Source organism: Chiloscyllium punctatum, chromosome 49, assembly GCF_047496795.1.
Source record: "Chiloscyllium punctatum isolate Juve2018m chromosome 49, sChiPun1.3, whole genome shotgun sequence".
NCBI lineage: Eukaryota > Metazoa > Chordata > Chondrichthyes > Orectolobiformes > Hemiscylliidae > Chiloscyllium > Chiloscyllium punctatum.
In genome coordinates, this window is record NC_092787.1 from 15,315,553 (window position 1) to 15,328,109 (window position 12,557).

The 12,557-nt window shown below is 40.1% G+C and overlaps 1 protein-coding gene across 5 annotated transcripts in view; it reads right to left on the reverse strand.

The window, feature by feature from the left end:
- Positions 1-7,179: 7,179 nt before the first annotated feature.
- Positions 7,180-12,557, reverse strand: part of LOC140469500 (TNF receptor-associated factor 2-like) — a 39,748-nt gene continuing 34,370 nt past the window's right edge. For all 5 annotated transcript variants that reach the window (XM_072566069.1, XM_072566068.1, XM_072566067.1 and 2 more), the window contains 3 exons: positions 11,622-11,770; positions 9,853-10,118; positions 7,180-9,198 (listed from right to left, as the gene is read on the reverse strand). In XM_072566069.1, the coding sequence (XP_072422170.1) occupies positions 9,897-10,118; positions 11,622-11,770 (371 nt within the window). In that variant the 3' untranslated portion in view covers positions 7,180-9,198; positions 9,853-9,896. The remainder of the gene's footprint in view (positions 9,199-9,852; positions 10,119-11,621; positions 11,771-12,557) is intronic.

Genomic DNA, 12,557 nt, shown 5'->3' on the forward strand with positions numbered 1-12,557 from the left:
TACAAGTAATGTCAGTTAAACCAATCTCAATATTAGGAAACTCATGGTAATTTCCCCTAGTTTGATACTGGAGCCTTCCTGAATTAGCCAGACTGTTAATTACTGGCAGCAACAGTTTTTAGTTTTGTAAATTCTTTCTATAAACTATTGGGGGAAGGACACACAATTCCACTTTAGCTCAATTATAAGATGTAACAAACTGATACTACAATTATCATGTAGCACCAATGCAACTCGATTTCAATGGGGGCAGAATGGAAAAAGAATGAATGGACAAACAGAGGGTTCGTATGATGCAGTGGTAGTGTTCCTACCTCTGGGTCAGAAGGTCCATATTAAAGTCCCACCAGCCTGAACAGTTTGATTCAAAATGGTTAAACAGGGAAAAGATTAGTCTTTGTAAAATATAAGCAACTCAAACATCTTTTACAAATATTTCAAAGAATAGATTGTAAATGGTGTGACTGATTGGAGATGAATGAGAAATCTTTCTTGCGGAGGCATAGGGCCAGACTGAAGTACTAAATTAATGTTTTGCATGTGATCTCACAAAACACAAAAGTACAGGATGATGGTTGTATTGCTGTCAAAATAGGATAAAAATAGAATAAGGGCCGCTGTGTTGGTCAGCATCATTCATTGGTGGAGGTAACAAAAGCTCTGACCATGATCTTTCAGCACACTGGATGTGAGGGCTGTACTAGAGGAGTAGGAGTTACATCAGGTGTAACATCCCTAAAGACAGAAGAGGATCGATCTGATAACGTCAACATAATCATCAGTAATGTGAAAACTGTTAGAGGCCATTGTCACTTTGGGCCTGAATGCAACACCCTGGTAGCATCAGAACCAGTTTTATGAAGGTTCTGTTCTGATGAAAAGTCATCAACCTGAAACATTGGCCCAGAACTTTCTTTGGCCAGAGAGTTGAAGCAGCACCACAGACTGGAGTTGCAATGCAAAAATCCCAATATTGCTGACTCCAAGCAAAATACCCAGATTAAAAATCACTTTGGCAATTTTCCTGACCAAAATCTCCCTTAAAGTGAGATATTTCAAAGAGTTCTAACTTAAGCTTAACATTTTTCAAAGAAACGTTACTATGGAACATCTAAACAGACATCCCCTCCTTGACACATAAACAAACAATGCCCTTCCCTCCTACGCTGTAAGACCCAAAACCAACTCCACCTGGTGAAGTGTACGGTTGACAGACATCTCCCACTGCGTGAGCAGAACTTTTCTCCAATTAGATATCAGAAACCATTTTATTAAGCATAGCAAACTATTAAATATTGAAATCAATGAGATAGCCTCACTAAATTTGATTTGGGGTCTTTTGCAGACCTGGGAGTTGCCCTTGACTGTTGAGAATTATGTGGAGACAAAAACATGGCTTTCCTTGTATGTTAATACATGTACTCCAGAAATACTTTAAAGACTAAATGCTAATAAATTGAGCATATGAGGGCAGAATGATCTGCCATCTGTGTGATGGAAGAGACATAAATGAAATAACAATCACCAATGCCATATATAGCACAGATTTACCCCAATTAAAGTAAGAGCCTGAGCAAAAAAGCATACAATTTCAAGATGTTGGACCAACTTTTTGGCAATTCTTTGAATCAAGAGGTGGTTGAAAGTAGAGCTAGGTATCATTGGAACATACGTAGGCTGATTCTGTGTTGATTCTAAGATGAGGAAGAGGACAATATTAATGAGAAAACATTGGACAGCTCAAGTGTTAATAGTGCAGGGATCAGAAAATAAGCAAAAAGAATCAAAGAATTGTAGATGCTGGAAATCAGATTTAAAAAACAGAAATTGCTGGAAAACCTCAGCAGGTCTAGCAGCATCCATGGAGAGAAAGCAGAGTTAACAATTTGGGTCCAGCGACCTTTCTTCGGAACTGATTATTGGACCCCATACACAAATATTCATTCTCACAAGCTGACCTTTACCCATTCCTTTGTTTTTGCAACTATGTTTCTGTCTTTCTGAGCACCATCTCCATCTATTGTTTACTCCCCTCCTTCCCCACCCTCACATTTAGCATACATACCCTCCTTTTCCTAGCTACAATTAGTTCTGAAGAAGTGTCGCTGGACTTGAAACATTAACTCTGATTTTTCCCTACAGAAGATGCCAGGCCTGCTGAGTTTTCCCAGCAATTTCTGTTTTTGTTTCAGAAAATAAGCCATTGCTAGAAATGCTAAAACACTGCATGGGTACAATTGGCACGATATCTGCACCACTGCTGTTGTATAACATGCCAAGGTGGTTATATCCATACCATGAACTAGATCCACAGTTTTACTAGTTTACAAACCATCCCACCAACACCTAACACTGGTGGTATAATCTGAACTGAATTTCTGAATTAATGCAGATGGATTTAGTTAAACCTCCTGCTTTATTATGCTGGATATCAGTGAGCCAATTCAATGCAGGAATTTTTCTGGAATGTAGAAATAATTTTTTTTGAAAAGTCATGCTGTACATCTTACATAGACAAGCAATTTGTAGGGATGAGGCTGAAAATGGAAAACTATGAGAGTGACAACAAATATTTCACTGGATTACATGAACATTATTTAAACAGAGCCATAAATTCATCTCTTAATTGTGTACCATTTAACCCAACAATCAAAACAGACAACACTTTGGTAGTTGTATTTTAGATCATTTAATGCAAATTCCAAAAGGTAATAATTTTGAAGTTACCAGGGTTCAAAAGTAAAGAAAGTCCCAATGACTCAAGCCAAGAGATGAACATATTCATCAAAAGCAGAATTCATTCATTACCCATCTTTCATGAAGCAAACAACTGGTGGGAAAAGTCCAAAATTATTGAAATTAGAACTTCACTATGGATTCTAATATTGGAGGTTGTGACTCTCATCAGGGCAATTATTTTGGTACCAATCTAATGTTGGGGATGGTGGAACAATCCCCCTCTCATCCCCTGTATTATTGTTGTCACATGCTCTGAATAACAAACACTAGTCGTGCCAGATCTGACTCTTGGTACTTAAATAGATTGGAAATTTCCCTTATTACTTGTTTTCAAATGATGTGCTCGGTTTTTTTGTCTCGATCATTCACAGAATCATGGAATTGTTACAGTGCAGAAAGAGGCCATTTGGCTTATCATGTCTGTACTAGCTTCCTAGCATTTTAGTTTAGTGCAAATCTCTTGGCTTTTCCTTAGAACCCTGCACATTGTTTCAATTTATATAATTATCCAGTCACCCCTTGAGCGCATCAATTGACTCAGTCTCCAGCACACTTTTTGGCAGTGCATTCCAGACCCTAATTACTTGCTGTGTCAAAGGATTTCTTCTTACCTTGCCTTTGCTACTTTTGCAGAACACTTACTGTATTCTTTGATTCTCAATCTATTTAGAAGTGGGAACAGTTTCTCCTTTGTCTTCCTTGGAGCTCTGGAATTTTTTTGTCCCACCTCTCCCTATTAAGGGAATAAATCTTAACTGTGCCCATATCATCACATCTGTCAAGATAGCCTAATGTTCAGCTATTGTTTTTCCTGCTAATCTTTGATTGCAGTCTATCCAGTTTCTTGCCCCCTCGAAGTCTGCTGTCCACAAGTTGATTATTCTTATTCTGGATTGGCCAATGTTATTTTTCACTATCATCCTAAACCTTATTTCAAAATGATCACTGTCCCCTAAATGTTCCCCCAACTGACTTGACCTACTTGGCCCCACCTCATTCCTAAGTACTGGGTCTAACAATATCTTCTTTCTTGCAGGACTGGACACAGAATGTTGTAGGAAATTCTCCTGAACACAATGTAGGAAAGCTGATTCCTTACTGTTCCTTAAATTACCTCTATCTCAAACAATATCCTGGTAATTAAAGTCCCCCACTGTAACTACTCCATGATGTTTACACCTCTCTGTAATTTTCTTGTAAATTTGTTCCTCTATATTCTTCAGTACCTGTTAGTGGAAATGATTTGGAGATGCCGCTGTTGGACTGGGGTGTACAAAGTTAAAAGTCACAACACCAGGTTACAGTCCAACAGGTTTAATTGGAAGCACTAGCTTTTGGAGCGCCACGCCTTCATCAGGTGGTTGTAGAGTACACAATTGTAAGACAGAATTTATAGCAAAGGTTTACAGTGTGATGTAACTGAAATTATCCATTGAAAAATATCTTGATTGTTTGTAGTTTTCAATGGATAATTTCAGTTACATCACACTGTAAACTTTTGCTATAAATTTTGTGTCTTACAATTGTGTACTCTACAACCACCTGATGAAGGAGCGGTGCTTCGAAAGCTAGTGCTTTCAATTAAACCTGTTGTACTATAAGCTGGTGTTGTTGATTTTTAACTTTCTTAGTGGAAATGTCACACTGAGCAATGAAATTGCAAGCTTCTTACTCCATAGCTCTAGCCAAATCAATATGCCTTGAATCATCTAAAACATCTTTCTGCTCCAGTATAGCAATGCTCTCCTTAACAAAAACATGACCCCCTTATTTTTCTTTTCTAAGTTTTCTGAACACCTTTAACCAGGATTATTCAACACCCAGATCTGCCATTCTTGTAACAAAATCTCCATTATTTCCACAAAATCATAATCCACAAGGCAATAATAATCAACTGTGCCTGTAACTCCCAATCTTATTGACTATATAGTCCGTGCATTCATAGATGTGCATTGTAATACTGCTTTAGACTTCATTACATTCTCCCTCACTTCAACTTCACCTATCAATCTGCTTATTCTCTATCTTGGTGTTATCTGCTTGTCCCAGCACTTTGTAAACCCTGATATTACTTTTTAATATTCTCTCCTGGTTTCCACATCCTTTTTGAGTGTTTTTTGCAAGGTTTCAAACTAACAATACCCCCTTTCAAATACTTAGTTCAGATACAGCCATCCAGCTTGTACAGGTGCCCATCTCACCTACAGCCAGTCCCAGGAATCTAAAGCCCTCTGTCCTGCATCTTTTCAGCCATGCATTCATCTGTCACACCTCCCTCATTCTGCACATAGAGTAATCTGGAGATTATAGAAGTCCTGTTTACTAATTTTCTACCTAACTCCTGAAATTCCGATTTCAGAAGCACACCCGACATCGACCACAAATTCTAGGTGTTTGACCTCCCAAAAAGAATGGCTTGCAGTAATCTGTGACATCACCCTAACACCAAGGAGACAACGAAATCTTGGAGGCTCCTTTATCCTAACTAAAGATCATCTCTCTATAATGCACTTCTGCTGTTCTTCCTCCCCTCATGTACAGCTGGGCCACATCTGGTCCTACGGGCTTGGTGCTTGCTGCACTCTTCCAAAGGTCAATCACCTTCACTGATATCCAGAATGAAAAACTGGTTAGTAAGCAGGACCTCTGGGGATTCCTAAACAATCTGCCAGGTATTCATGGACTGCATGGTGGTCACCCATTCCCTGGCTGTCTGTTTGTGGATAGCACAGTCAAAGAAGTGGTTACAAAGTTCTGTACCTCATGGATGCACTCCACCATTCGAACTCTGAAACCTGAATGTTCAAGCTTTGTGCATTCAGTAACACTTCCTACCCATGGGCTTGTCCAGATCATGAGAAGTGGCACAGGATGGGCATTCTGCATGATTGAACTGTCCTGCCATGCTCTCATTTTAAAATTTTAAATCACTTAACTCACTTTAACCTTAGTCTGGTACTATTAACTATAAACTGAAGATTAGCATAAAGTAGAAACTGTTCACCTTTACTCACAAATCAGCTCCCTTTCCTAAGACTATAAATTCTTTCTTGCCCTGTGCCAGTTTAGAAATTTACATTTTTCAAATTTACTGGAGTTGAACATAGCTGCTGCTCAACTCATGGTTTTCCTGATATCACTTTAACTTTTTACAACCTCAGCTTAGCAACCTGACTGTGTTTCGGACACCCTGGCCTGGGGCTCGGGCAGTTGTGATGGTCATATCTCTGGTTGACTGTGTACTGAATTGGTGTTAAGCTGAATCCAGCATAAAGATCCACCAGTAGCAGCTCAGCTCAACTGACGATCCTCCAATGACCAACTATGATCCAGTGATGATCTCAAAGTTGTACGATGACTCGCAACTTCAAACTTACACTTAATCTTAACCAAAGGCTGAGAAGCCACAGCCTCTGTTTATACAGCTGCCTCACAGGACTGACTTCTCTTGTTCCCTTGAATAAGTGCTCACCTCACCTGCTCCTCTTTAAATCAAGATTAAATTTATATTTCATTAATTCCCACTGCATAACAAATTCCCTCAACACCAAAAGAAAATGCTCTGGTTACTGGAAATCTAAAGGCAGAAAATTCTGGACATATTCAGCATCATCCGGAGCTAAAAGTGAAATTTCTTTCTTGCCAGATATATTCCTGACCTACTGAGTATTTCTGGCACCTCTTCTTTTTATTTATAGTAATTGCAGTAGGTTTGCTCAATTTTAGTTTAAGGAAATTGATTATTGTTTGAGAATTAAATTATGTCCTATTAAATTCACAGGGAGGTATTTCAAAACAGACTAGCATTTTAAGCTACAAAGACTAACATCGAACAACTGGAGTCATAGAGTTATACAGCACGGAAACAGGCACTTCAGTCCAACCAGTCTATGCTAGCCATAGTCCCAAACTAAACTAGTCCCACCTGCTGGCCCTGGCCCATATCCTTCCAAACATTTCTTATTCATGTACTTATCCAAAATGTCTTTTTAACATTGTAACTGTACACGTATCCATCATTTCCTTTGGAAGTTCATTCCACATATGGACCACTCTGTGTAAAAGAAAGTTGCCCCTCGTGTCTTTTTTTAATTTTTCTCTTCTCATCTTAAAAATATGGCCACTAGTTTTGAAATCCTCCACCCTAGTGAAAATACATCTGCCATTCACCTTATTTACACCTCTCATGATTTAATAAATCTCTATAAGGTCACCACTCAACCTCTTATGCAACACAAAAAGTCCTAGCCAATCCAGCCTCTCCTTAAAACACAAACCTTCCAAAGCCGCCAACATCCTAATATGAAACAAAAGTTGAAATGATTCTTAAAAGAAGAAAGCATTTTTGAAATAATGGCAACTAAGAAATTAGTTGATGTGAAATGAACAAATAACCCCTGGTGCAAGTGATATACTCAATTTAACATGTCTTTATTGGTGCTACATAGAATGGTCCAGCAGTAGCAGATTAAAAACATAACAGTTTCAGTTAAAATGCTACCTCGTTTGGAAAGCATTTTCTTTTATAGCTTTTTGAGAATTATTCTTCAGACATTTAAAAGTTGCTGTTGACATCAAGATGAGAACAACGTGATAAAGAAAACAATAAGAATGACAAACCCAAGTCCGATCAATCTTCTCTACCTTCCCTGAAGTAAATCAGCAGAGAACAAAGATCTCATTTTCCAGAAGTCTTTCTGTGACATGTTGGCATAAATTAGAGTTGTAGCATGCAATTTCTGTGATATTACATCATAAAAGGGACTTCCATTATTTGGCACCTTATCACAGCTCTCATTTCTACCCAAAACAATGCAAAGGCAATGACTTTGAAGAGCACTGAATATTTTTTGCAAATATTGCTCACACGAAAAAGTCCCAATGACAGTTTTGTCATGAAGAACTAATCTGCATTCTGGTGCTGGTGCTTGAGGGAAGTGTTGGGCAGGTAAGCTGTTTAGTCTTACTGAAATAATATCATAGGTTTATTAATGCACTCTCAAACAGACAGAATGTTCCTGTATTTCTTAGGCTTGACTATTTGATATTGAACTAGCTTCTCAGCATAATGCAAAAAGGGTTAACTAAAGCTGGGAATCAGATGTGCAATGTCCAAAGCATGCATCACCCCAATTTCCCCTTTTCCTACAGCCTCTCCTTCCTCTGAACATGAAGCACAGATTGAGCTCTGTGGGACTTGATTGGCCAGGACCTGCTGGAGGTGTATGTCAGGTTTCGGGCAGGTACCATGAGTGAATCCATGAGGAAAGGCATCATCACCCTCATTTACAAGTGGAAGGGGGAGAGGGAGGAACTCAAAAATTGGAGACCAATCTCACTGTTGAATGCAGATTATAAAATTCTGTCAAAGATAATCGCCAACCGAGTCAGGTCTACTCTGCATTCGGTGATTCACCCTGACCAGACCTGTGCTGTACCGGGTAGGAAGATTGCTGAGAGTCTCGCACTCCTCAGGGATACGATCGCCCACGTGCAGGACAGAGGGTTGGACACCTGCCTGATCAGCCTGGACCAGGAGAAAGCCTTTGACAGGATATCACACAGGTATATGAGAGATGTTCTCTCCAAAATGGGCTTTGGGGAGGGAATCTGCAATTGGATCAGACTGCTCTACACCAACATTGTCAGTGCAGTCTCAATCAATGGGTGGGAATCAGATAGCTTCCCAGTCAGATCTAGAGTCAGGCAGGGCTGCCCTCTCTCTCCTGCCTTGTTTGTGTGCTGCATTGAGCCATTTGCCAAGTCCATCAGGAAGGATGCAAGCCTGAGAGGGATGACTATTCCTGGCAGCGGGGGCCTGCAGGTTAAGGCCTCCCTGTACATGGATGACATCGCCGTTTTCTGCTCGGATCTGCTGTCCGTGCGCAGACTCATGTGCATATGTGACCAGTTCGAATGGGCCTCGGGGACCAAGGTAAATGCTCTTCGGGAACTGGGCCGACCAATCCTCGATCCCCTTCACCTTCAGGACCGACCCTAAAGGTGCTGGGTATTTGGTTCAGGGGGGCTGGGGCGTGTGCCAAGTCTTGGGAGGAACGTATCAGCAAAGTGAGGCAGAAACTGGGCAGATGGAAGCTACGGTCGCTCTCCATCACGGGAAAAAACTGGTCATCATGTGTGAGGCACTGTCATTGCTATTATACGTGGCACAGGTCTGGCCTATTCCCAGAACCAGTGCCGCTGCAGTCTACGGTCTGTTCCCCGGGACGCACACCAAGACGAACATCAACTGTGCCTGGAGGATCATCAACTCGGCGAAGGACACTCTCTGGGCGGTCCGAAACCTGTTGATCTTCCAGCTGAAGGAGTTGACCCCGACTGAGTGTTGCAGACTGGCACATTCCAAGGTCCAGGATACGTGTTGAGGGACGCGATGAAGCTTGGGGCAGCTGTCGCCAAAATGCGGTGGGGAAAGACCACCGTGTAACGTCTGCCTGCCTAAAGAAGAACAGGGGGCTCACATAGTCATTTGGGCTCTGCTGACGCCGCAGCTAAAAATGTAATCATACAGACCTGTAAATAGGAATGATTACTCTGTTTTGGTATGCAAAGAAATGGAATGTTTACATATGTATGGCATATCCAACTGTACAGACCATCAAATCATATTATGAATAAAGTATATTTTTGAAATTAAAAAAAAAGCAGCACAGATTTGAACTCCTGGCTCTCATTTAGACATGCAAAGGTTTACCTCTTGCTCAAATCTAACAGAAATGCCATGTTAGCTGGCAGGAACTGTGGGGCATGGTAGGCAGGATGCTGCCAATTATTCACTAAATACAACGGAAATAGGAGAGTTGGGAACAAGCAGATCAGGGAGGCTTGGGCAATGCTCCCCCTGGATCACAACTTTTAAAAAAAAATGTGAGCCCATTATACTAATAATACAATATTATGAACACCTTCCTCATTTTAAACCCTGAAATACATAATTGTTCAATCTAAAATGCTTTGTTAATGTCTTGTAACTTATTTGTCTGTGACTATATCTTTATCTCCAAGTCTATTGTGAGAAAAGAACAGGTGGCAAAGTTACATACTTTTTATAGTATATTTTACCCATATGGTGATAAGTATTAATTGTCTCACCTAACATCAATGTCATGGACTCCTTTTAATAGATAACTTAATAATCAATCTACTGGGATGACTTCTGCACCCACAAACATTTCATCACCAGCCACAAACTCAGAGAAGCGTTGGTTGAATTCAGTCAAGGTCACAAACATGGCAAAGCCATGTGGTGCATTCATAGTTTCTCCAGGCCTCTGTAAAGCGGAGTCATGCTCATTTGGAACGTAGATCTTCAGAATGGACTGCTGTCGATCTCTCTGGTTCAGTAAAGCAAGTTTCATCTGACAAAAAAAAATGGACACAATCTGAACTGAAACTGTTGTCTGAATTTATTTATTTATTAAATAACAATAACAAAGGCCAGAAAATGCCAAGCCACAAGTATTAATCCACTGTCTGCTATCTCAACTGTGAAAAATCAGTAAAAATGTTCCATTTGAGGAACAAATTAGCTGTAGAAATGTGCACTTCTGCTGCAATTGATGTTTTACTACCTCAAGGAATCATTCTGGATTTTCCCTTGCTCATTTTTCCCAGGCAGATTGAGTCAGGAATGATTGAGGGAAGAAGAAAACTTTTAAAATATTAAATTTTTAGTTTAATCAGTCCTTTCCAATTGTCATGCATCATCAAAATGTACCATCAGACTCTCTGGAACTTTTTTTCCTAATCCTCTTCATCCCGATCCATCTTTGAAAAAGCATCTTAAATCCAGACTCTTCCAAACAAGATTTAATCACCTGTCTTAATCTCAACATTTCTCATGTGTTTCTTTGTTATAAAAATACAAAAGTAAATGCAAGTGTTGTTGATTTGTCTTTCATGAGTATAGCTGCAACGGAGTCAATAGTACAGTCAGCTTTGCAGTCTTCACATTTCATAGGATACTGTTTGAGGCTTGATGGTATGAAAAGATGTGCCATGGCCCTGAATAGCCAGAGACTTCAAGGCCTCATGATCAATGCCCATTGCCAATGTGGCACCAAAAGCACCAACATCTGTGATGTAAATGAATTTCTCAAGAGAAAACTTGTTTCACCCAGGTCTGGCAGCATGTATGGAGAGAAGTCAAAGTTAAATGTTTCGGGTTAATGTTCCCAGTTTTGGGAACTGGGTTCTGAGGAAGGCTCACTTGACCTGAAATGTTAACTCGGATTCCTCTCCACAGATGCTGCCAGGCCTGCTGAGATTTTCCTGAAAATGTGTTGCTGGAAAAGCACAGCAGGTCAGGCAGCATCCAAGGAGCAGGAGAATCGACGTTTCGGGCATGAGCCCTTCCTGAAGAAGGGCTCATGCCCGAAACGTCGATTCTCCTGCTCCTTGGATGCTGCCTGACCTGCTGCGCTTTTCCAGCAACACATTTTCAGCTCTGATCTCCAGCATCTGCAGTCCTCACTTTCTCCTGCTGAGATTTTCCAGCAATTTCTGTTTTTGTTTCTGATTTACAGCATCAATTCATTTGGTTTTTATTCACCAAGGATCATTCCAGTTTCCTGGGTTGCAGGATGAAAATCACTTTGCTTCGAAAGCCAGGTATAGTAAACAGCCTAATGCCAGTTTCAATCATGGGCACTGGATACCTACTTTCCTGCATTGTTTACAGTATTGGATGCTAGATGGCTGGGTTGCATTTGCACATGGATGGGGAACACTCAAATTTGTAAGTCATAATATTTTCACATTGAAGCAAACTGGGGGTGAAATTCCTCCAGCTAAGTTTTAGCAGAAGAATTCCTCCACTGTAGCTTTTAGAAACAAGCTTGTGTGGTTCCATGTTTCCTTACGTTTTCTTTGAAAGGCCACTGAATCAAAGCATCATACTGTCCCTTGAGCAAAATGTAGTAAAGTGAAATATATGATCCTTGAGCTTCTCCATGGCCATTGAGATATATTCGAAGACACATCTTATACCCATATTTGCAAAGGTAAAATTCTGCAAAATAATGGAGAATAAACACATTTAGATATATCATCCACTTAACATATTTGTATACAATGAACATATCAGCTGATTGTGTGGAGTGGCTTACAATCCTTAGACTAGATGCAACAAACAGTGATGACTGTGCTCCCCAGATTTGTAAATGCTGCTCAAAATAGATTTTCAATAACAAAGTGACAGTGGTGAACAAGATGAGGTAATTATCTGAAGATATGTAGTAATGATGCTGTTCCTCTTGATCAATGTTCACAGCAGAAGTAAAACAGATCCTCAGGAAGCAGAACAGAAAGCAGATATGGACCTGCTGCCTAAAATAGGCCTCAAGAGGAAACTCAAGCACCTCGTATTTCAAGTTCTCATACAATTCTAGCATTTATTCAGATGGTAATAATTGATAGCATAAGGAGTTGTAATTTTGTTTAGAACGGTCAGATACTTTCAACTGGTAACAATGCTAGGAGGATATCCTCTGTGCACAATTAGTTAGCATAGTAGTATTCTTACATTAGAACTTCAGGGTTGTCACATTTTGTCGTCATACTATTGACATCACATTGTACAATCTTCTTTTACTCAGATGAATGGAAATGAGAAGGCCCAGCCGCAAGTGAGTGCTAGTGGTATGATGGGACATATAACTATGCTCTGCTTGGCATAACACCTTATTTTGCTTTCGTCCTATGCCCCACAGGCAATGTTATGGGACATATGCACATCTGTTAAAAATAAGTCAACTGCAACATGAAATAACTCGAGGCCAGTATTATATCACCAAGTA